Raw genomic sequence first — 26,043 nt, 5'->3', positions numbered from 1 at the left:
GGAAAATTGCTATCTCATTTTTACCATAGAATTATAAAATAAATCAATTAGAATATAAATATTGTACTTACATTTTAGTGTATAGTATATAGAGCAGTATAAACAAGTCATTGTCTATGAAATTTTAGTTTATACTGACTTTGCTAGTTCTTTCTATGTAGGCTGTTGTAAAACTAGGTAAATATCTAGATGAGCTGATGTACCTCCTGGAAGACCTCTGCATACCCCCAGGGGTACATGTACCCCTGGCTGAGAACCACTGACTTATAGGACTCTGATCTGCAAATTGCATATGAGTAACTTTACATTACTGTGTCTGAATTGTCCCAATGGAACTATTCATGTATGAAAAGTTACTTGTATGCATAAGCTTTGCAGGACTGAAACTTAACATCCTTTTAAAGTCTCAGCAATATCTGCTGTACATTTACTCAAAGTTCATTTGAGTAAATTGAAATGTCATGTCCTTTTATATTTGAATTATATAAAATAACAAAAATAATTGCACAAAACAGACAAAAAACTTCTTCCTGTATAAAATTGGTTGCTTGATTCTATATACCCTAAGCTTCAACCTGAAGTGAATATTTATGAATGGTTTAACATAATCTCTAGAAACAAGATTTATGCCCATTATGAGAGACTTTTGACTGCAGGAGCATGAATGTGTCTTCCATACTGAAATTAATGCACTTCAGTGTAACCATTTTTGGGGGCATCTGTATGAAATTTATCAGAGAAATGTTGACCACAGCTCTCTCATCTCTGTACGTCTTCCTCTCAATCTTAATGTACATAGTTTTGAACTATTCCAACTGAAGTAATTTAGTGATTCAAATACAGCCTTAACATAAACTTCCAAAGCACATAAAGTGGATGCATTTTTTTCACAATTAGGCTCTTCCCTGTGAGGAGATCTTCTGGCTCAGAAATAAAGAGAAGAATTAAACCCAATAGTTTTGAAGTCAGTGGATATCTGTTTTGTGTTTTATTTAAACTCTTTGAAAACACAGTACTGACAATTAGGTTTTTTGCTTTGTAGCTAGATTTTATTTATTTATTTACTTTGCAAAGGTGTCACAGTATCATGAAATAATTCACCATTAGTTCTAGATTATTACTTACAGTAACTCCTCGCTTAACATTGTAGTTATGTTCCTGAAACATGCTACTTTAAATGAAATGATGTTAAGTGAATTCACTTTCCCCATAAGAATTAATGTAAATATAGGTGGTTAGGTTCCAGGGAAATTTTTTTCACCAATAAATAAATAAAATAAAATTGTTAAAATAAATCAAACAAACTATTTAATACTGTACACAGCAATGATGATTGTGAAGCTTGGCTGAGGTGGTGGAGTCGGAGGGTGGAAGAGGGAGGGATATTTCCCAGGGAATGACTTACTGCTAAATGATGAACTAGCACATGGGTGAGCCCTCACACACCATGTGTGTTTGTGTGTGTGTGAGAGACTTACATTTCCCCTTTAAGTACACCAACCCCACTCTAAGTACACTGCCTTTTTAATTAGATCAGCAAGTTGAGACAGCAGCTGCTGCCAGCAAGCTCCCTCCCTCTTGAGCCCTGTTGTGTCTCCCCACTGCGCATTGGAGATGGGATAAAGGAACAGGGGAGGCAGGACACCCTGACATTAGAACCCCTCTTTCTCCCCCCTGTTACCCTCCCCTCCCAGCAAGCAGGAGGCTCTCAGGAGCAGCTCCAAGGCAAAGGGCAGGAGCAGCACATGGCAGTGGAGGGAGGGACAGCTGAACTGCCTGGCAATTGATAGCCTTCTGGGTGGCTGCCACACACCTGATAGGGGGGCTGCCTGATGGGGGGCTGCTGGTGGACCCTGGTTCCAAGCCCCCACCAGCTAGCTCCAACAGGCTGCTCTAACAGATGTATTGGAGCATAAGCCCCATTCCCACCCATTGGAGCATAAGCTTTTGTGGGTGAATACCCACTTCATCAGACGCACGTTATAAGGGAGCATTGTGCAACTTTAAACGAGCATGTTCTCTAATTGATCAGCAATGAAACAACACTACTGGGACGACATTAAGTGAGGAGTTACTGTATTTAGTTTAACAGTGAGAGTGATTAACTAATGCAGTGTCTTTCAACTTTTTTTCATTTGTGAAACCCTACAAAATTTTGCATGGAGGTGTGGTCCCCTTTGGAAATCTTAGACATAATCTGTGGACCCCCAGGGATCTGCAGACGACAGGTTAAATATCACTGAACTAATGGAACAAACAACCAAGGAAAGTGGAAGATTCTTCATTTCTTGATGTTTTCAGATCATGACGAATACCTTTCCGGAAGATATGTTTTAATAAATCACATATGATAGGGCTCAATACAGGGGTAACTGGGGGAAGCTTTATGGCCTGCATTATACAGGAGGTCAGGCTAGATCAGTGGTTCTCAACCAGGGGTACAGATACCCCTGGATATGCAGACATCTTCCAGGGGTACATCAGCTCATCTAGATATCTGCCTTACAACAGGCTACATAAAAAGCACTAGTAAAGTCAGTACAAACTAAAATTTCATATAGACAGCGACTTGTTTATACGGCTCTATATACACCATACACTGAAATGTAAGTACAATATTGATATTCCAGTCAATTTATTTTATAATTATATGGTAAAAAATGAGAAAGTAAGCAATTTTTTCAGTAATAGTGTGCTGACACACGTTTGTATCTTTATGTCTGATTTTGTAAGCAAGTAGTTTTTTAAGTGAGGTGAAGCTTGGGGGTATGCAAGACAAATGAGACTTCTGAAAGGGGTACAATAGTCTGGAAAGGTTGAGAGCCACTGGGCTAGATGATCTAATGGATCCTTATGGCCTCAGAAATCTGTGAATCTATATTCAAAGTTCTGTAACTTCAACTGTAAATTTGTTTTCACAGCAATGTTAAGCATATATTTCAATGTGCAGTACCTCTGGACAGTACCAGGAATTGGAGTTTTCTTGGAAATCACATACAGCTAAGACAGAAAAATTCTGGATTCGCTTTAGCCATTGCACGCCAATTCTATTATCTGTTACCCAAGTGAGCCAAGTGAAATAGTGATCACTAAAAACAAAGAATGAAAGCTGGTTATTACAGTATATAAAAGGGCTATTGCTATTGCATCCATTATGGCCCCAATTTTGCTCTATTGAAGACAACGGGAAATCTCCCATTGACTTCAATGGTGCTGGATTCGGCCCTATGTGAACAAGAATTGTGAACTGCATAACGTATGAACCAGTAAAGGCAGTATCTAAAACTTCAGATTAGCTCCAGATCCATAAATATGAAGCTGCAGCATACAGAACAGAACCTCCAGAAAAGAAAATGAGAGGTCCCATCATTTAACACTAAACAGAAAGAAAAGGAAAAGAAGATGAATTTGAGAACACACTACCTTGATGCTATCACTGCAGGAACAGGTACTTCCTTAGGAACTAAACCTTCATGTTTAGTAGTGTCTACAATAAACACTCTAACGGTAGGATTTTTAGCCCCAGCCTTCAAAGGAAATGTATTACCAGGTTATTCAAATCAAGCTCTGGAGGATTAGTTACCATTTAAAAAAATTAACATCTTTTCTTGCAAGAAAACAATTTAAAGTATTTGAAATATTGATATTACTGAACATAATGGGGCAGATTTTGATCTTCCTTAAACTAGTGTAAATCTGGAGTAACTCACTGTGACAATTTGTTATTCCACTTAGCATTAGTTCATGCATCAAGAAGAAAACAAATTATCTAATTCAACGTCCATCCAGATAGCTTGGGGGTAGAACACATGAGATTAGGTGGAAGTTCTTCTCTCCTGTGTACAATGTAGAACGTATAGTGCCTCATTTTTGGGCAGAAGACTCCCGTTACGGTCATAGGAGATCTCCAAGACAGAACAAACAACTTGGCCTTATATTTGGAACTACAGATATGAGGCCTGAACCAAAGCCCATTTAAGTCAGTGAGAACCTGACTGACTTGAAGTCAATGGGCTTTGGATCAGGCCCCTAAAGGATTTAAATAAATTTGAGATCTCACATCCTCTTATTTCTCAGTGCAATGTAGGCTTTTTTCAATACAATATGTTATGATAAAGACATTGTTAAGCAACACAATAGATACATCAGGTAGGAAAGCAAAGTAAGGCCCAGATCCTCCTAACTTTTATGCATGTGCTTAACTGTACTTCCATGAGTAGTTCCATTTATTTCATTGGGACTACTCCCATGTGTATAAAGTTATACACATGTTTATGTCTTTGCAGGGTTGGGGCTCAAGTTTACTTTCTTAAATTAATTCTAAGACAGACCAGGATTAAACACTGCTCCACAGCAGTACAAACAATTTTCATGCACATTTTGGGTGTCTCTATTTAAAAGTCATCACAACTCATTTACAAACCAAGGGGAATTAAATGACACCCATTTAAAATAAGAAACATACCTTTGGATATGGAATAGTTATTTTTCTAGGATATTGATCCTCACCATAATATGAATATTCAATAACTGGTATGTCAGTATCATTAAATTCTACATATGCTATAAACTTTCCATTTGGAGACCACCACAGAGCATATTTCGCACCAAGCATTTCCTCTAAAAAAAATGTATATGTTAGTTACAGCTCATCATTTATGACCTAACAAAGCAACATGATCTAACAAAGAAATAGCACCTAAAATTACATCTTGCCATCAGTGTACTCATCACTCCTCAACAAGAGAACAGTGCTATATAAGAAAGATCTTGACTCTGAAAAGCACTTAAGAACATTAATAACTTCCGCATGCTGTAGTCTATGTTAAGTAGAAATTTGGTTTTGATTTAAGTTAGCCTAAGTATAGAGGAGTAGGGAAAATTGAGATGACTAGTGTGAGAAAAGTTAGAGGTAAATTGGAGATAGTAAAATGGGAAAATTGAAGTTAGTGAGGACATGACCAAAGGCTATCTTGTGGCTATGTTTCAGTTATGACTGGGTTTAGCATGGACTTTACTGAGTGATTTTAAGAATTGTGAATGTTTTATTAAAATGCTATCTATTATTTAGGGGGAAGACATTGGTGCAGATGTTAATTTAAATCATGTGTAATGTAAAGAACCAATAAGGGGTTGGCAGAAATGTGAAGGTGGCAATGGGTAGGTTTAATGTTAATTAGTATTATAAGAGTAGTTTTGTTGCTACCGGGGAGAGCTCCAATTAACATCAGATGGGTACCGTTAGATTCCAGGATTATAAGGCTGGACTTCACTCTGCTTTCAGTGGACTGATGATCACTCATTAACACATTGTTGAGTGTAAGTATAACTGCAGTATTGTGCAAGTTATAAGTGCACATCTGTTTGAGTAACTAATAATTTTTGTTTTGAATAACATTTAATTTTATCATTCAAACTGTTGCTTTGTGGTCATCTACTAAATACTTTTTTTTGTAACCAACCTAGAGGCTCGAACCTGAAAACTAAATTATGTTTTATTGCACCCTTATCTTTAACAACTTAATATTCATTGGGAACATTTCAACATAAAAGTTACAAAAGGTTACAATGCAAATAGACCCATTTAAGTCAGCTGTTCATATGCTTAAAGTTATATATATGGTTAAGTGTCTTGATGCATTGAAGCCTAAGAGCCAAATCCTGCTCGCATTGAAGTCAAAACTCCCACTGGGTGTCATTGCCATTAAATAAGCATAAAAAAGACATGAGTCTTATCTGCAAAGTTCAGATCCCCCCCAAATTTAAGCAAGTTTCAATCCAGAATTTTGTTTATACATTATAAAAATGTGCCCAAGCCACAATGTTTAAACTCCCAATAGTGAGGGTGTTCAGATCCAGTGCTATGGTTCAGATCTGTATCTACATAAAGAAGCGTTAATATCATCCAGTGCATAATAATGTTCATTATAGCTGGAATGCTTCATGGACTGCTTTTAGAAGTGGACTTTGAAGAAAATGAAGGATTGGACCTAGTGAACAGTAATTGTGAGGCTGTCCCAACCACTGGGAACAGCATAAATGCAGTCACTATGTTTGAAGGAGGCAACGAATTATGGCTGTGATCAGGAAAGAAGGAAGGGGTAGTGAGCATGGGAATCAGGGGGAAACTGACGGGAAAATATCCTCCCTTTATTCAAAGCACTGCTCTGAGGAAAAATAAATTATGGGCAGTACATTAAAAGCTCATGTTTCCTATCAGAAAAATACCGTAACAAATTGGTTCATCGTTGATTTTTATAAGCCGATTCATTCTGTTCCTAAACACCAAAAAAAGATTTTCATTCTGCACCACTGGTTTATCTGGTCAGGTACTGGGATTAGCCAGAAAAAGGCAGAAACTAATAACGAACCTGGACTTTTATGCAATGCTATGCATGAGGTTGAGCGGGGAGGAAGATAGGATATTCCTTCTTGATCTGGACAGGTAAATGATTTATGCCCTGAAGCAATAAGTCTGGGTACTAGTATCATTATCACCACTTGTACAACTACAGATATTAAATGTCATAACATTTTCCCCACTCCTTTATAAAATAAAGCTACAGAATGCATTTCCATGACCTACTGGAGCAGTGAAATCCATAGATTAATTATATGATGTGTAAAAATACATGTCCTTTTACCAATTCTAAGCGTTCTACTCTTCAATTTTAGTGCCCCCTTGCTCTATTGCAACAGAATAAAAAGGAGGCCATTATTAGTAATCATTTCCCAATATGTAGGATTTATTACAAACTGCTGAGACCCATGAAACAAGGCACCTATCCAGACCTCTAAAACTCCCTCCTATATGTAAAAAAAAAAAATTAATGGAGATATCCTATCTCCTAGAACAGACCTTGAAAGGTCATTGAGTCCAGCCCCCTGCCTTCACTAGCAGGGCCAAGTACTGATTTTGCCCCAGATCCCTAAGTGGCCCCCTCAAGGATTGAGCTCACAACCCTGGGTTTAATAGGCCAGTGCTCAAACCACTGAGCTATCCCTATATATTGACAAGATTTTGCAGTATCAGTATACTTTTCTGTTCAACCTTACTTTTGCACTTTTCTAGTTACAAGTGGTGAAACCCATCTTTTGCCTATACTTGTTTGCGTATAAGGAACAACACAGGGCAGGGTATGCTGATATGGTGAGACATCAGAACGTCATTGGCATATCGTGAAACAAAAAGCTGAAAGATAATCTCAAAAGTACTACAAGCCCACCAATCTTTGGGTCCATATAATTGTGCCAGGCTCAAGACGGGTACTGTTTTACAAAAGATTAGCTCAGGCAAATATACTTATTAATAGGCCAGCCCAATTGCTTTGTGGTAGCAAATCAAGCTACTTCCTGCTGGACTGAGTCTGAATCTTGATCGTGGTTTTAAGTCACCATAAGACTTGAAGTGGAAGTGTTGTTTTTCAACGGAAAACTTTTGCACATACTCTGCTGTTCTAGCTTCCTGATCAGTTCAAGAGGAACCAGTGCTCCAAAGGGCACTGGGTTCTTGTCATCCACAGGATGAGCTCTAAGGAAGGGAAGATGAGTCTATCTAGTAGAGATACTTTTTTGTGTTAGGAGGAAAAGGAATTGTGAAAAATGAGGAATAAAAGGGTTGGCATGGAGCCACAAAAATAAGGCCCACGCTTCCTTGCATTGATAAGGAGTGGATAGTTGTACCAGCTAAACACTGCTACCCTAAAAGGGCACTACAGGATGAAATCAGACAACAGTGGATGAAAGGAATATTTACAAAGGGCTAAATTCAGCCCATGGTCTAGAGTGGCTTTTGCTGGCATAGCTCCTGCTGGAGGCCACCTAAGGAAGAAAGTCCATTGTGAATCCTCAGTGAAAATTACAGATGTCCTAACCTGGCAGAAACTCACAGCCAAAATGTAGCAAACTCTGAGCTCTAAATGCAGCACCAACTTGCACAACACCAGAGATTTTAGGGGAGGAAAGTGAGAAGTAACTTATCTAACTGAAGCTATAGGCAAAATTTAACTGCAGAGAATGTAGTTTCCTGGGTTGAAATTTTGCCAGGACACTGTGGCTAACATCTCTACTCTTATGAAATGTGACATGGTATTTTGGATGATCACAGGCTCTTGATTTCACGTCTCATTTGAAACTGGGACCCTCACTGGCTCATGGACAGTGCTTAGTTACCAAGGTGATAGGCACATCATGTGCATAAACAGGCTCACTACTGACTTAGAGAGAAGATTGCAAAATACTAAATCACCAACACCATTTCTTGCTGCACTTAGATGTTGCTTGGTGTTTTCCCACCTAAGTTCTGACCAAACCCTGCTTTGTTTAATGCAGTTTTCAATATTAACTTACCTTCATAGACCCAGTCAGGAATTCCATTAAATATTACATTCTCTTTTCCATTACTAGTTATTTTAATAGATCGATCTTCAGGATATAGTTTCAAAAAGATATTATTCTTATACACATATGCCTAAAGATGAGAATTTATTCGTTAGAAATATGTACAATTATAGAAAAAAGTCTGACCAAATTTTGTACAGTCAATGCTATTGTGTATACATTAGAAATGATAATAAAGTATAATAGGCCAAATCCTGATATCCTTAGTCAAGTAAAATTACAATTGAAGCCTTTGCAAATTTTCCCAAGAACCTAGTACCTCCCTTGGGACTAGGTTTGGATTTGATCTAATGGAAGTACATTACAATTTGAAGGTCAAATTCTGCTCTCAGTTACACCAGTGTAAATCCACAGTAACTCCACTGAAGTTTTGTCGATATAAAAAAAGTGCTCTATTTAAACTGTTGATGCAGGCATCTAACTCCCATGAGCTGTACTGGAAAATACATTGAATGAAAAAAATGTCCTGAAATATTAGTCATAAATGAGTTTGGTTTGGATAAGCACCTAAAAGCTTGCAGTCCTCTTTGAAACTCATTCAAACTCTGAAACTCTTGTATCTTTTTCAGCTGTGCTAGAAATCTCAGGTGAACAGGCTTTCTTGGGAGATTTCAGACATTTCTATTTCTGGTCCTAGCTGGGACCAGCAAGTGTAGCATAAAACATGAGTCTATAATATAAATGTTAAAAGATGATCAAACTTTACTGGAAATTTAGAAAAGACTCAGTTCTGATTCAGTTTGAGATTTGAACAAAGGTTCTTATTTTACCTGAACCCGTTTGTCCATTTCTGTTACAAAAAAGGAGCCTGATCCTACAGCCCTTGTTCATCTCAAAAGGTTAGTAAAATCAATGGAAGTTTAGGGTGTGCCAGGACTGCTGCATCAAACCAAAATATAAGAAATTTCTTAGAAAATTGCATCTCTTGATACTACAAATATTTGATTTAATAACATAAAAGTAAAATGTCAATTGCATAGAAATTTAAATGACCAGCAAAAAATTCTCAGGTGAAGCATGTAGCCTGTTTGACCTCTCTTCTTCCACTGTCCGATTTGGAGGTCAGTGAGAGTGCAACTGCTTGTCAGTGATTTACTAAGAAAATGTCTTAACTCTAAACTGTGTTCAAAGTTCTTGATGAAAGAAATAACGGGACAATAGCAAGTTAAGTATTATTTACTGTTTATGAGCTGTTAAAACGTAAGCTTTAGGCTAGAAAAGGTTGTTCTATGTTCCCCCTTCCACACTGACTAGCTAAACTGTTTTCTTTATTAAGTATGGTTGATAAACACAATTTAAAGGCCTGTGAAAATAGGGATTAAGCAAACCAACATAACCAAATAAATCAATTCTATTCCATCAAAAAGTAACATTATTCTAGCACTTCATTATTTTTACTGACCAATTTGTGTCCAACGGGTGACCAAGATATATACTGAATTTTATTTGGAAGTGGATTTTCTGTTACAAAATTACTAAAAAAAAAAAAAAAAAAAGGAAAGAAGTTGAAATGGCTATTGCCTGCCCTACAAACAGATCATAATATTGTACATACATATAAAAGGCAGATTAAAGAAAAAGCACAGAAGTACAATATTTTAACAGCTTTTGTTTTGTGAACAATGCAAAATCGGTGTCAGAAAGCTTGCCTTTGCTGTGCAAACCAAGCAGTTAGGCATAAAATAATGTGACTCATGCACAAGGGCCAGCATACGCTAGCATACTTTGTGTACGCACGTCAGATAGCCCTTGGTCCGACAGCTGAAATGCCAGTTTTAAGCTGTGTCCAAGTATGGCACAGGCAACTAAGTCATCTGCTATACTGTACAGTGTGCATTACTATTAGAATCGGCTCTAGTGACATGTGAATCATGTGAGCACATGGAAGTTCCATGGACCTATCATGTGGTATCATCTATGAGGAGCCAGCAAAGCATCAGCAGGAGGCATCTGCAGTGCCTGTGTACTTCAGGAGAGCAGCTGCAGTGCCTTGTGCAATGGCTTTCCTCAGCACCCAAGCTGCAGCCACCCCCTGCCAGCACCTTCCCAGCAATGTAAGAGAGCAGTCAGAATGGAAGGAAAAAATCAAATAAAGAAGATGGATAAAGGACAGAAGGAGGGACTAGAAAATTCTGAGTTGTCAGAGATTCAGGCAATCACAGATCAGATAGACCCAAGATGCCTAGTGGTGAAAAGATAGGGGGATTTTCCCACCATACATTTTTTTCAGGGTAATTTCTGAATTTTGCACCAGCTAATCAAGTAAACAGCAGGCAACTTGAGAGACTGAAGCAACAACAGCGCAGTGCAATACTAATATCAGAAGAGAGCTTTCTAATGGAAATGCTAGTAAGCACACATCTAGAGTATGAGAAACAGGTATCAGGCTTTACCTGTATTGAAGATCATAAATGTGGTATGATGCTGTATAAGAGTATCTCCAAAGCTGCAAAAAATGAGTAAGCCAGAAAAAAATATTATCATCTCTGAGGTATAATGCCTCTCAGTACTTCCCTTGGGCCTACACAACACTCCATGCTATAAGGTTGTTTAATTTAATTCACCTCTCTAATCTACTATTAATGCTTCTTGATCTCATGTTGAGTAATATATTACCATAACCTATAAAATATCAGATGTTAAAAAGGCAGAATTTTCAGCCAAGTAATAAAAAAAAAAAAGAAAAAAAAGAATTACCTTTGTGTGATCACTTTCCAGAATTATAAATTGTTTATCAGAAGATAATGCATAGTTTGAGGCATTAACTTTTCTCTGAAAGATTGAGAAGTTGATTAGATTCCAGCACATACTAAATATCTGAATATTTAAATCCATTTGTATTTTCATGGGAGTTTTTAAAACAACAACCTTCTATTTATTTTTTAAATGGCAATGATACATACAAGTGTGTCGTTACTCAAGATGGTAGCTGAGTCCTCAGTTTCAACATCATAGAGAATAATGTTATCTTCTGCTGTCTGATGAAGATATTCATGACCTGTTGGTCAAAAGATATTGTGAAATTGTGAAAGTGTTCATCAGAGTATAGTCCCTCTTTGGCAGTTGAGCAGTTCAGGAACAAATGTCTGTTGAAATCAGTATAAAAATAAGTTTTGCCTTATTTTGTAATTCCATAACAGCACCAAATTATGCAATCAATGATCAGGCCTTTGGACCCTCAGATACGTGCTGAAATTACACTGCACAGCCAGTGATATGGCAGTTACTTTATAGCTATGAAGCCAATTTCCGCTCTGAATTATGACTGCCCAAACTTGCCAGGATTTGACCCATTTTAGGGTCCGTAACACAGGATATCTCATTTAAACTCACTAATGGAAGAAGATTCAAAATCCTGGCTTTGAATTTCACTTGACTATTCTCCATTTTATACAGATTTTGTAGATAATACTAGCACTGCACAATATGGTGTAAAGAAGGATCATATGGGCCAAATTCTGGCTTAATTACACATGTGCTACTGAACTCAGGTACTTAATACTTAACTTCATATATTTATTTTAAAGAACTCACTTAGAGCCAAATACTTAACTCCTATGTAAAACCTTAACAAAAGGCCTCATTCAAAGAGACTCTGCAAGTTTCAAGAGTATAGGATTTTCTATCATAAGAGAGCAGACAAGAGTGCTCAACGTAACTAAGGGTGGCAGTGTTGGGTACGTAAGTAAAAGATTATCAGTCACTGTCTATTGGAAGTATAAAAGCCCAGCGAAACCAAAGATAAAATAAAACAGGCTCTTTAAGAATTGAATGTTCAGTGCATCTAATGGAAACAAGTACAGTAAAACAATGTCCTCTAAATTGATAAAAGATTAAGAAAACAGAAACTATTATAAGAATCCTCTTTCTGCTATTGGGTTAAATACTTGAGATTTCTTCAATAGAAAGGTGAGCTTGAGCTGTGATTTTGTACCTTTAATTTAGCAGTGAGCATTCACTCAGAGCAACAGTCATCATAGAGAAAATATGTTTCTGAAGGCTTGTCTATATGTAAAATGCTATAACGGCACTGCTGCGATGCTGTAGCATTTCTCCTGTTGGCACAGATAATCCGCCTCCCTGAGAGGTGGTAGCTAGGCTGACAGAAGAATTGTTACATCAACCTAGAGTTGTCTACATGGGCACTTAGATCATTTTAACTACATCATGCGGGGTATGGATTTTTCACACCCTTCACTGATGTAGTTAAACCAACTTTATTTTCTAGTATAGACCAGGCATCAGTCTGTGTAAACCAGTCAGAAAATACATATTAAAAATTATATGTAGCCACAAAAAATATCTTCACTTACTTGAAATCCAGTATGGAAAAAATGTTTTGTACTGAAACTTTCCATTCAAATAATCTTCCAATGTAAGAGCCCTAGGATTGTCATCTGAGTTGGGAACTTTAGAAATAAGGTAGAGAGAGGAGAGAGTTATTAATAATACCTGCATGGATTGAGAAGCAAAATAGAAATTGTTGCTAGCTGAGCTTTTCCGTTATTCCAGAAACTTAATGTAGTGAGAAGCGCTGAAGAATGTAGTGTTCCAGTAATTCCCAGATCAGGCAAAGCAGAGATAGCAGCAGGGAAACTTTCCATCATTGCCCTGACAGCATCCTTCAACCTTCTTCTGGATGGTTATCAAGGGATAAGAAGCTAGGAACTTGATTGAGGAGAATTCATTTCACATAAACAGAGATGGACCTATGTAGCTGCAGACACCATGAAGGCAGGAGAACCCCTCCCCACACCATTTCCAGGGGCACTCAACAGTTTTTAAAGAGGGCATGGGTTTCCTGAACTTGTATAGGGTATGAAGATGCCTGTTTTAATGGTTACAGGAACCCACATATGATTTCAAATAAGCCCTGTACCTAGGCCACCAAAGAATCAAATAGCCACTTTAAATCATTGCTCATCACAGCTAGATTTCAACCAATAACTGACAGGTGAAAGGCTCTGTATCCCATGACCAGTCCCCTGAACCAGCCAGTTTCACTCTTTACAAGCTTTTCAGTGTTCTTACCAAGAGTTAGAAGCTGGATATAAGACTTGAAAGATTATCATCACCTATGCTTATTTCTTCGTGTTGCCAGAAGAAAGCAACACACACATATATAGAGCTAGAAATAAAACTGGAGAACGATTTCATAAATCTAATAAACTGAATTTTAGAAATCAAGTGAATGTTCAAAGATCGGTCCTTCTCCCCTAGTCTGATCTCCCTCTATAGCAGTGACTATCACTGCATCACCCTTCTCCCAGATGGGCCATGCATATGACACTACATAAATGGGCTTCTGAATAGTGCCTAACTGTGTGGTCTCCACCCTCCCCTTCACAGTGCCCACACAGATGCCTGGGAAAATCCTACTGACCAGAAGCCTTGGGTTATCTGTCAACTTTCTTGTCTGCCAGACAAGGGTGACTGGGGAGAACAGGAATGAGCTGAGTGAAGTTAGTCACAGAACCATTGAGCTCCCAGTCAGAGAGGAGGATAGCTTCAGAGGCATAATCGGAGTGGAGCAAACAGAACCAAGTCATCTCAGAGACAGAGGAGAAGATGAGGCTGAAAGAGCAATAGAAACAAGCTGCCAAGCAGATGGTAGGAGAATGGGCTTAGTTAACATCCTTTGCATAATTTTTTGGGAGAGGAGCTGGAACATGTGTCTGTATTGAGTGGGGAGTGCAGACGAGGTTATCAGTGCTGAGGGGACAGGCTGCTGGGCTTTTCATCTAATCCGGTAGTTCTGTGACAGATATTTTTACAAGAAAGTCAAGGGATTTGAGTTTGAATTGCCAGTCAAGCCAGAGCAGATGTAGTAAAATGAACAATTTGTTTATTTGCTGCTGAAAAACACAGTTTGTAATGATTTTGGAAGGGAGTTGGCCTCTCTAATACTTCATTACAGCCTGTTGCAATTGCAAACTTGGCTGCTTCTGCTAGGGCCACACAGTTTAATTCACAAACTAGTTATTGATGTATGAAGTGACTATTTAAACACTTGCTTAAAAACCAAGCACAAAAGATATTTACGGCTTTTTGGGTAAAACAAAAAACATATCAGTGTGAATCAGCAGAGAGCAATACTGAAAGCTCTGGGTCACGTAAGTGCAAAGTTAAGGAATATGAGAAATTCAGGTTCATTCATGAGAAGCCAAAAATAAAATAAAATAAAATAAAAATCTTTCAGAAAGACTACACAAAACATTTGTAATGTGCAGGACACGTGAAACATCGTCTGATAAAGGCAGTCATCTTCTGGTCAGGCTTATCTGTGGGTAAAGTCTAGGTACTCCTTCGGCTCTGTTTTTGAAGGTTACCACTGTATAAGCAGCTTTCCACTTTTTGGGTGCTCCTTGGACTTAATCATACTGCCACTGCAGTCGATGGGATTTTTGCCATTGTCTTCAATGGGTTCAGCATTGGGCTATTAGAGAGTATCTCTGCTGCTTCATCCTGTTGTTTCTTTCTGAACTCTGAGGTGAATGCCATTCAATCCTGATGATTTACTGCACTGCAGTTTCAACTTTGCCTCTATTTTCTCTCTCTGTTAAGGCCACATTTTGACTCCCTGTGAAATGTTGCTTTGCATTGACTTTTATGGTATACTTTACAATGACAATGCGTGGTTCTTCTGCTAAGTAACTTACTTACTGTAGAACACATATGTCAGATTGACTGTTGACACTGTTTTTGCCTGCAGAAGGAAATTGTGAAGCTAAATAAAAGCAAATGACAATCCACAGGCAGAAACATACAAGTACAAAAACCAAACCAAAAACCCATGGAGCTAGCAGTAAGCTCAGAAAACATCCATATATGTTCATGAAGAAGTTAATTCTCCTTGTGAGTAGCAGGTTAATATTTTACTGAAAGCCTTAATATATTAAAAAAGAAGAGACGATTACAAACTCTTACCAAAATGATGTTAAATAATTGCCAAGAATCAGCTTCTTCACCATCACCTCTCAACACCAAATGAATGGAGACTTAAAATGTCTTGACCTACCATATACTTTCCAGATTAAATTCTCTACATGAATTGTGGTTTTAAAGCTATTACAAACCCATTAATAAGATTTATTTCTAGAATTGTGCACTCTAAGGGGCCAAAACCTGCAGTCCTATTTGATACCTTTATTAGGCAAAAGTCTTAATCTTAGTATTTATTTAAAGGTCCTTACAGAATCTAGAATAGAATTCTTACAAAGGATACAAGCAGGATCACTGATCAAGCTGGTGACCTCCATTTGTCTTAATTCTCACATCAACTGACTAGACTGTTTAAATACTCTTTTAACCACATCACTCTCACATGCAGTATATTCTTCCATAACTTGGTACAACTGCTAACTTAGCACAGCTGCTAAACGTATCCATTTCTTCTTAAATTTCCAGCATCCCACTTTAAGAAAATTGAATGCCAGTGCTTCTTACTTCCCAGTTTGCTGACTACTTATCATTTTGAATGCTTGTTCATAAGCAACTGAAGAGGCATTTAAATGCTCTAATTAAAGCAGCAGCTTTAATTATTTGCAGTTTTCTGACTCCTTTTGTATAACTAAAGATCATTTCAATAATTAGTCCTTGAAATCATGTTCCACAAAGAAATAATGTGTCTTCATTTATTCCTCTTCTTTCAAAGCCTTCCATAACTTTTGTGTGAGTTTTTTATCCTTGCTGGGGTGCAGGAAAAATCTGTATAATGAGAGTTCTGAGAGTCATTGAACCAAACTGTGAACCCTGTATATGATGGAAACCATTTCATGGCAGAGGGTGCAACAGCACCCCCTGCATGCCTAGCTCCAGCACTTATGAATCCTTATTTTGGATTCTGTTGCTGGAACAGCTCTGATCAGGCCCATAATTTCCTAAAATAAATTCAGTTTGATCTAATCACTATTTTAGTTTCATAGGCATGCAAAATATATACGAGCATTTAGAGTGCTTTACATGTTCAAAGTACCGTGTAAACATTGACTAACCCTTACAATGTCCCTACAAATTAGGTAAGTAGCTATTTTTATTCTCATTGTACAGACAAAGAAATAGGGTAAAGAGATAAGGCAAATTGTCCAAGGACAAACAGGAAATCAGTAGCAGAGCTGGCAGTAGAAATCAAAGGTTCTTGACTCTCAAACGCTCTCTCTTCTAAAACACACTGTCTTGATTTTAGTTCTCTATAGTTCCTTCACCTTTATAAAGATATATGACCTTTACATTGCATATTTCTTTTATATCCCAAACTGTGATTTGTGTGTTTTACTTCTATTTTGCTATCCAGTCGCTTGATGTATGAGTGCTACAGACAGGAACTTCAAAGCCAAGCTTTTAATAAATTTCAGATTAACAATACATAAATTTGATTCTCCCTCAGGTAAATTGACACAGTGCACTAGTATTGTGTGCACATATTCTATATCATAATCACATTTCCCACTCCCAATCAAGGATGCAGGCACAAACCAATCCTTAATTCCTTTGCTTTCCTGGCTCCAGCACCAGTTTTCAGAGGTGCACTTTCTGGCTGCATATACAGGCCTCTACACCAGCACAGACATCAACCCACTTCTAACATTTCCCCCCATCCTCACATATGTTTTGCAGAATAACACTAATGGCATTATAAATGCTGGCATCCACACGGCTTTGTAGGCAGCACCATCTTGCCTTCAGTTGAACAAATACATTCTACCACCATCCATCAACTGCTGTAAGTTTAATTTAACCTTCTTCTGCCAGGTGCTCCCATACCAGGGGAGGGTTTCATGAATCAGGGCAGTACATTATAGATAAACTGACTCTCCCAAAATAATGGTGGTCACTAGACACCCCTTTGATATCCATAATATTGGTAGGGAATAAAGTCCAAGATTGTCCAAATTTGAAGACGCCAGATCTCCAGAATACCAGGGCATCATGCTTACTAGTGTATCCTAAATTGACGTTTGTGAACTTCCCTCTATTGGTAATCAGACCTGCATAATGATTGACTAGTATCCTTTCTGGTTTGCATATTCACTTGCACTTGGGGGTGGGGGTGCAGACATAAGGTGGAGTGTAGGCGGTCTGACCTATCAGCCACAGCCGGGCTGGAGTCCACGCATCAGGGATGGTAGTCAGCAAGCAGCAGTCAGAGGAATTACTAGAGCCAAGTTCAATAAGCAAGTTTTGGGGTCAAAGTTAGGTCAGGATCCAAGACCAGAGATCAGAAGTAGTACCAGGCTGGAATCAGGAGGCAGGAATCAGGATTAGAGTCAGGCTGGAGTCAGAGACTAGAGATCAGAGATAGTACCAGGCTAGAGTCAGGAGGCAAGAGTCAAGGCCAGAGATAAGGAGATAAGGTGAGGTCTGGAGTCGCAGCAGGCCTATTTGCTAAGCAAAAAATAAAGTTTTTTAAAGATGGAGAGCATTTCTGAGTGAAAATCAGCAGTTTTCAAGCCACAATATTTTAGTTTCCTAAAGAAAGCAGGAAAGATAGCTCTCATTATAAATATGTAATATTTCATATTTTCAGAAGTTTTAAGTATTAGAATAGCCATGTAATCAAAATTACAAATACAGGGAAATCACATAAACTGCAACTACATTATATGTTAAATTCTCTGAAAGAAAAATTGTGAATTTCTTGGTTCTCCATTAGCAAACTTGATGGCAGTTCCCCCCTCCACAGTGTTGTTATTAAATTCTTCTTATAATTCACATAGTATTTACAGATTACATCTTTTTGTTTATTTTGGAAGAGGAAACTTAGCTTTCTTCCTGGGTAAGCCTCCAGTGGAGTTAATCCTCTTTCAAGAACTCCAACTTCTCACTGTTAAGCGGTGTTGCAAAACATAAAATTCTGACTCACCATCTATTTCCTGTTCTTGTCTGACTTGCAAGATTTGCAAGATTTGCAAGCACAAAAAACTCATACATCTGTCTCTGGAAACTGCTACAGTTCAGTAGAATTCAAGGATAAATTGGATCTTTATATAGATAGAGATAACATCCACAGTTCCATTAGCTAGAGTAAAAAAAGCATAAGGAGTATAAACCCTTATATTGATGGGCCAATATCAAACATTAACTGCTTGGGATTAAGGAGGTACTCGCATATGGACGAGTTAACCCATAATTGTTCTTAAACAGGATTTCTTAAATCTTCCTCTAAAGCGTCTGGTACTGGAGACTGATGGGAACAGGACACTGTAGTTGATGGATATTGGAACTAATCACTAGTTTGACCTGGTATTAGCAATTCCTGTTTCCTCTCAGTGAGGCTTTGGGCAGAGCCTGATGCCAAGCCAGCACTTGTCCATGGACAGGATAAACACATCCAAATCCATTAAACTGGACTTTTTTGTGATATCTTATACACCTTATCAAATATTCCTCTCACCTCCAAGAAGATGATGAGATGAAGGGAAACTTTGTGAAATTACTCATATCCTTCCAATCTGACTGAACCCAGTAGATTGCTATGGCACCTTTTCCTCCATCTACAAAGCCCTCACCTGTAGAGTCTCACAAGGTTCAGTCCTATTATTATTCAACTGCTTTGTGCATTCAGCAAACTTTTTGGCTTAAGAATCAGCCTAAAGAAGCCAGAAGTTACGGTCCAGCCTCAACTGAGAAGTACTGCAACTATGCCAGTTGTGTCCATCAACGATGTTCCACACAAGCTCGCTGACAAATTTCACTATGTAGGCAATGTCGTTTCATGAGATTGATGACAACATCACCTAGTGTATTGGTTCAGCCACCAATGCCTTCGGAAGACTTCAGCATCATCTCTGGAATGAACACTGGGTGAAACTGCAAACAAAAACTGATGTTTATTGTGCCATCGTCATCACGACACTCCTCTGTGGCTGCCATACGTAGACTACTTAGCAACACCACATAAAATGTTTGGATCAATTCCACCTACAACATCTACAGCAGATAAAAGGAATTAAATGGCAAGATTTGATTCCAAACACCGAGGTCCTTCAGTGCTGTAACATCACAGGCATTGAAGTTTTTATAGTGAGAGTGCATCTGAGATGATTCTGTCATGTGGTCAGTATGTCTGGCAGTAGAACACCAAAGGCCATCTTTTACAGAGAATTGCAGACTGGAACTTGTTTGGGAGCAGACCAAGAAAACATTCAAAGACTCTGTCAAGGCCAACCTCCGATCTCACAATGTTGACCTCAACCCCCTCGCCCCCCAGGTATTTCTCAAATGCAGCCACCAGGGCCTTTTCTTACAGCCACATCCTCCTGGGTAGGGATTGGGAGAGGGTACAAAGCAGCAACTCGTCTCCCGGGACCACCAGCTGGGGTTGGGCCTTTCCCCCTCTGGAGACACAAAAATTAGAGAAGCAGACAGCCAGTGAGTTCCCTGCTTCCTGGGGTTGGCTTCAGCCCTGGAATGGTGGGCAGCAGGCTCCCGCCACAGGGCTTCAAGCTCCATCTCCGGCCCTTGGGGTGCTTCCCTGGGCCCTGTCCCAGGCCCCTGGATGCAGGCTTTCAGGGTCTGTCCTCAGGCTGTGCAGCAGCAGGCTCTGGCCCCCATCCATTCTCCTATCACCTGTGGTCCCGCTGCCTCCCTACCCACTTCCCCATCCAGGGCTTAATTTGTTCCAGGGTTGAGTAAGTCTGCTGCGAAAAGTGATAGTTGTATGTTTGTTAATATCACTTTTCACAGCAGATTTAGTAGCTAGCTAGGAGGCTATGAAAAGTGATATTAACATACAAGTATCACTTATCATAGCAGTAGATTTACTAGCCAGCAAGTCTAAAAAAAAAAAAGAAAGAAAGAAAAAGAGCAAAAGAAACAATAACAAAAAATACAAGAATGTGGAAAGCACCTTATTTGTGTTTCCATCGTATTTAGGTCCAGTAAAGAATAGACAACTGTAGATTATTTTTATTATCGAGTCTTCAAAAAAACTCCTACAAAAATAAATTACAATGATTTGGACGTGTATGTGCATATTTATTTGTTTTTCCTAAAGTTAATTATGTATTTTAGGAAAAATTGTCAGAATGACTATCAGCAAGAGTTGGTTGCCAAGCTCTAATGCCACCAAAACATTTGTTGTGAGAACCCAAAAGCCTGTGACAAGATCAAATGGCAGCAGCTCTGCCATCTTGGACCGAAAGATTTCAAGACACAGCAGATTGTTGCAGTTAAGGAGAGATGTGCAAGGCATAAAGCTAAAAGCAGTGCACCTTCATCTGCAATAGTCTTCACCTGTGGCACTTCTAGATGGGGTTGCAGGTCCCAAATTGGTCTTTGGTGTTGTCTCAAGACCCAAAATAACTAACTCTAGTTCATCTGTCGAACTCGCTGAGAGACCTTATCATCATTATTATTCAACCTCTATATCATGGATGGGCAACTTTATGGTAGTAGAGGGCCATAAAATCCACTAAAACCCTTTGGCGGCAAGGGAGATGTGACATGGTAGGGAAAGGTTTGGGTTCTGGCCCAGGGGAGTGTGACGTGGGGACGGACAGGAGGTCAGGTCTTGCTCCCAGGTTTGTCACCAAGCAGTGGCGGTTCCCATCCCTGTTCCCTGTTCTCCCCTGTTGACTCTCACCACATGATGCACACATCTGTATGCTAGTTGACGCTCATCACATGATGCCCGGTCCTCTTCCTGGCCCTGGTATCACTGGATTCCCTGCACTGAGCTGGGTCTGTGGCAGGCCAGATAGAGTGATCTGGTGAGCTGGATGCAGGTTCTGGGCTGCTGGATGCCTTGGGAAGAACTGGTGAGACAATATGGGCTGCAGTGCCAGCAGTACATAAATGACATGCAGCTCTGCATTGCCTTGACATCCACCATAAAGAGCATTATCTCCCAGCTTTCTCAGTGCTTAGCTGGAGCTCAAATCTGGATGAAGAAATGGCTAAAGATGAACGTTAAGCAAGACTGAGGTGATGCTAGTAGGAAAGGCAAAGTGTTCTGAAGTGTTTGTCTCCTCCGTAGCATCCCCCACTATCTGCAGCAGCTACTTTCTGAGAGTTAAACCAGTTCTCAGTCTTTGGGTCCTTTTGGACTCCTCCCTAGAGCTGGGTGATTGACTGGTTTTTTGGTTTGGAAAAAAAAATTGGTTCAACCCAAACCAAAAATGAAATTTTTCAGAATTCTCAGTGAATTGCAGAAATTGATCAAAATTTTAGTTTGAGTCATTCTATTTGTAATGGGATGTTCATCCCTACAAGCCCTGAGTGGGTTAAGGTGGATAATTAACTTTATATGCTGCACCCAGATGGTAGTTAGTGATTAAGAAGGCCGAGCTGCAGATGAAGCCCAGGTGGGGGAGAATCTGGGCTAGGAGTATAAACCAGGAAATGAGAACAGGAAGCGATTCAGGGCGGAAGTCCACAATCTGTCCCTAGAGGGAAAGGGAGTTGACTAAGGACAAGGAGGCGATCCAGGGGAAGAGTAAGTCCTGGTGTCTCACCCCAAACTGGGGAGTCCAGCAAGAGGCTGAGAAGGGTGAAGTAGCCATGGGGAGAAGAGGAATCTCCTGTGGTAAATACAAAGATAGGCAAGGAGATAGACAAGTGTGGTAGGAAGGAGCCCAGGGAAACAGCAACAGGATTTGAGACTAAGCAGACCTGAACTGCTACTCTTAGGGTCCCTGGTCTGGAACCTGGAGAAATGGACAGGCCTGAATTCCCCTAGCAGCCACTGTGAAAATAGCACAGGACCTGGAGAGATGGAATGGACACCTTATCCTGTGGGACTTTGTTACTCTGGGGGGATGGGGAGACTATATAGTGAGCTCCACCACAGGCCAAGTCACCACGAGTTAACACCCCAAGTCACAGAGAGAGGGAGAGAAAGAGACCACAGTGTGAACAAGTGACAGAAGGGACACTAGATGGGGCATCAGTTAATTCCCAGACCCAGCCACAAGGAGATGCATCTGTGGTGAGTGAACCCCTTTGCCTGGCCCAAAATGAAAGGTTTTGTTTCAGTTCTGATCATTTTAATAAAGGTAAAGTAAATGAAGGGCTAAATTGACAAAACTCACAACTTTTAGCCCAGTGGTTTGTGCACCCACCAGATCTGAATCCCCATTCTAGAACAGGGACTTGAAGCCTGGTCTTCCCCCTCCCATGCGAGTGCCCTAACCAGCAGGCTACTGGGTATTCTGGCGTAAGTCTTTCTCAGTCACTCCTGTAGAAATTGTTCCAGTGAATATTTAATTATTTATAAACAGTGGAGGAGTGACTTGCACTTGGATAGTGTGCTCACTTGGGATGTGGGAGACCCAACAGGTGACAGAATAATTCTCATGATTGAAGCCAAATGATTGAAGCCAAAGTCCTCTTGTATATCTAGCCTAACCTTTTTTTTTGTCTGAGACTATTCAGTGAATTTGTGTTAAATGAGTTCATCATTTTGGTCAACCCCAAACTGCATTTCTTGGTGAAAAAGCTCTACTGCTCATTGAGTGCTGCTGGATCCCCAAATAGCTGGGGCAACAAAATACACATATTTCCATCTGCAACAGACCAGAAGATTGTGCCCCCACAGTATCAGCCATAGACCTGGTCATAATAAACCACAGACTTGTCACTGCTAGGTTGATTTTCATAGCTAATTTATTTAGGAATTAAACCTCACATACTGAAAATGCTCAAACCGTGGTGTTCAGTGATCTCTCGGTGCTTTAGGTGCTTATAAGAGATCTGCTCTGTTCTGTGTTTGGTTCCAGTTGGCTGTGCACAACAAGAAGAGCTTCACAGTGCCCCAGCCAGACACAGTCTGGGAATCTCAGTCCTTAAAAGCAAAGTCCACCATACCTCACAAACTAGCCAAAAACACAGCAGTCCATCTGCTTAACATCATGGGTCATCATGAACACATAACCTCAGTACTATGCTTTCGGCACTGTTTCCCCATTGGATAGAGTCTAGATTAGGGTTGGCAAACTACGGCCCAGAGGCTGAATCCAGGCCTTCAGACATTTTAATCTGACCCTTGAGCTCCAGCTGGGACCAGGGTGCGGGGCTTGCCCTGCTCTGCACATGCCAGGGCTCTGCATGGCTCCCGGAAGCAGCAGCACATCCCCTCTCTGCCTCCTATGCGTAGGGGCAGCCAGGGGGCTCCACACACCGCCCCTGCAGCTCCCATTGGCCAGCAACCATGGCCAACAGAAGCTGCAGGGGCAGTACCTGTGGACCGAGCAACATGAAGAACCACCTGGCTGTGCCTCTGCATAGGAGCCGGAGTGAGGACATACTGCTGCTTCCAGGAGCTGCTTGAGGTAAGTGCTTCCTGGAGCCTGCACCCCTGACCCCATCCTGTGCCCCAACACCCTGCCTCAGCCTTGATCCCCCTCCCATCCTCCAAACTCCTCAGTCCCAGCCTGGAGCACTCTCCTGCACCCCCAACCCTCATCCCCAGCCCCATCCCAGAACCCACACCCCCAGCCAAAGCCCTCACCCCTTCCCGTACCCCAACTCCCAATTTCGTGAGCATTCATGGCTTGCCATACAATTTCCATATCCAGATGTGGCTCTCAGGCCAAAATGTTTGCCCGTTCTAGATGAAGGTCTCTGTTCTGATACTCAAAACCCCTCATGGGATCAGTCTTAACTCCCTTTTCCCTCCATGACTGCAACTCCCATAACAGTTTTGTTTCACAGACACAATAAAAATGCAAAGAGGTTCATAAGTTGGAGACAGAACTTTCACAGTAATTGGATCTACACTATGGAACTCACTCCCACAAAACATAAGTTTATGGTCATAAATCTCATCACTTCTGGGACTAAATTCACAACTCCTTCCTTTGACTTTGCTCCTTTGCAGTAAATTATTCAAAACACTTCCCCTCCCCAACAAAACAGAAACTAACCAAGCTATTTTCCCCTTAGGCTGAGAAGAAAGAAAAAAGCCTCCTATTTTTATTATTATTTCTTCTTTTAAATGCTTGGGAGGGACTAAGATACTATGGGGGCTATGCGAGTACTTATATAAATTAGGTAGCTCCTATAAGACACCTCACCTGGAAAACCTGCCTATGCCAATAGGCCACTGCCACTCAGGTCCTGAATTTAAGACCACACCTGTCCTAATATTCATACCAAAGACAATTATTTTAAAATGTAGCTACAGTAATTAGCTCAAGGAGGAACAGATCCATAAGACATCTGCAAACCTCACAGAGTGACATGCCCTTCTCGAGAGCTAGCCAAATAATGAAACACGTTGCTGGCTAACATTTCATACAAAACATGTTATGTCATTTGTAAATAGTCACAAACTAATCAAGCCTCCTTCCCCCTCATAAAAGCAATGCATTGAGCTAATACTTTACTGTAAAAATATCTTCTACAATTATTGTTCAACCATCTGTAACCTAATACAAGTTCCCCAAATCCAAAGCAAATAACAACAGATCATGAGAGTGTCACTGCCCCAAAGACAAATGCTAACAGATAATAGGAGTATGATGAAAACTATGTTTGCAGCCCTGTCAAAGCACATTATTTGTCATGAACGCTAAAGTTAATGCAGGTGCCTTTCACTTGAAAGAGCTCCTTGTATCAACATATGCTGGCATCTTCATTTCTTCAGGAGCTTTAAATTGTCACTAAAACATTCCTATAAGCTGAGAAAGCCAAAGCAATGCTGGCAGCACAATACTTTTATAAAAATTATTTATTTTTACACTTATTTTAAAACAACATCCAAGATGTGTTTTTAATGCATTACACTATAAATTGTCTTACCTCTTGCTGGAAGTAGCATAATGCATATAAATAATGAGGAAAGCAAAAGGCATACAATCACTCCAAATATGATTTTTAGCTGGGTCTGTAGGATAAAAACAAATAATTATGTTTACAGTATCCTCTGCAGTAGATATATTACAGCTTTGTTTTTAACTAAATAGCCCCAGCACAAAAAGAAAGAGCATTCGAGTTAATTGCTGACATCCATCCAGGTCAACGAGCATACATCTTCCTGCAGTATATTTAGAACTGTTTTTCTTCCTCTCTCCTGTGAAGCAAATACTTACAGATTAGAGCCTGGCCCTGTGCAACAATAGAAAGTTTACAACAACAGTTCCAGCAGTTTTTAAAGGTTGAATTCGGTTCACGTACTGACCTTCATTTTTCCAGATGTATTCTAAAAGAATGAAAACTCTTTCTCCTGGGTGTTGGTCAGTGGATCTGTGAGAGGAGTCAGAAATAGCAGGCTCTGCTTTCACAGTCAGAGGCTAAACCTCAGGAAAAAAAATTTTCCACGTACTTTTGAAAACTGTGCCAAATTTCAAAAGTTTTCTGGAAAATTAGAAACAGATTTTTGGGAGTGTTCTTGCCAGGAAGTGACCCATGGGTTGCTGTGGGAGTGGTAATTATATTCTCCCTATCCATGTAAACTGTAACCAGCATCAGCTTACGGAAATTTATGGGGTTTATGAGTCAACAGTTAGGCTGATATACACTGTTTGCCTCTAAAGAGTTTAGTGTATTTTGGCAAACCTCAAGGTTTTAGAACCCATTGACAATGACCTTATTTCTATTCTCAATGAAGTAACAAATTATGGAAAAGTAAAGCACTTCTTTTTATTTGTATATATTATGCTTATATGTTTAGTTTTGGGGAGAAAAAACAAATGAAAAGTGTAT

General features: G+C 39.7%; 1 protein-coding gene across 3 annotated transcripts in view; it reads right to left on the bottom strand.

Annotated features, from left to right (window-relative positions):
• The window catches only part of FAP (fibroblast activation protein alpha), a 54,647-nt gene extending 28,908 nt beyond the window's left edge, over positions 1–25,739 (bottom strand). For 2 of the 3 annotated variants that reach the window (XM_032803563.2, XM_032803564.2), the window contains exons 1-11: positions 25,520–25,718; positions 25,141–25,225; positions 12,714–12,809; positions 11,304–11,398; positions 11,098–11,172; positions 10,794–10,846; positions 9,803–9,875; positions 8,350–8,470; positions 4,466–4,620; positions 3,424–3,527; positions 2,954–3,089 (exon numbers count right to left, since the gene is read on the bottom strand). In XM_032803563.2, the coding sequence (XP_032659454.1) occupies positions 2,954–3,089; positions 3,424–3,527; positions 4,466–4,620; positions 8,350–8,470; positions 9,803–9,875; positions 10,794–10,846; positions 11,098–11,172; positions 11,304–11,398; positions 12,714–12,809; positions 25,141–25,225; positions 25,520–25,525 (999 nt within the window). In that variant the 5' untranslated portion in view covers positions 25,526–25,718. Of the gene's footprint in view, positions 1–2,953; positions 3,090–3,423; positions 3,528–4,465; positions 4,621–8,349; positions 8,471–9,802; positions 9,876–10,793; positions 10,847–11,097; positions 11,173–11,303; positions 11,399–12,713; positions 12,810–25,140; positions 25,226–25,519 lie in introns of all 3 variants that reach the window. The other variant, XM_032803562.2, reaches the window with a different exon arrangement.
• Between the last annotated feature and the right edge of the window lie 304 nt (positions 25,740–26,043).

The sequence above is a fragment of the Chelonoidis abingdonii genome, chromosome 10, assembly GCF_003597395.2.
Source record: "Chelonoidis abingdonii isolate Lonesome George chromosome 10, CheloAbing_2.0, whole genome shotgun sequence".
Taxonomy (NCBI): Eukaryota; Metazoa; Chordata; order Testudines; family Testudinidae; genus Chelonoidis; species Chelonoidis abingdonii.
Note: the sequence above shows the minus strand (reverse complement) of the source record. Positions and strands in the feature narration are given on the sequence as shown.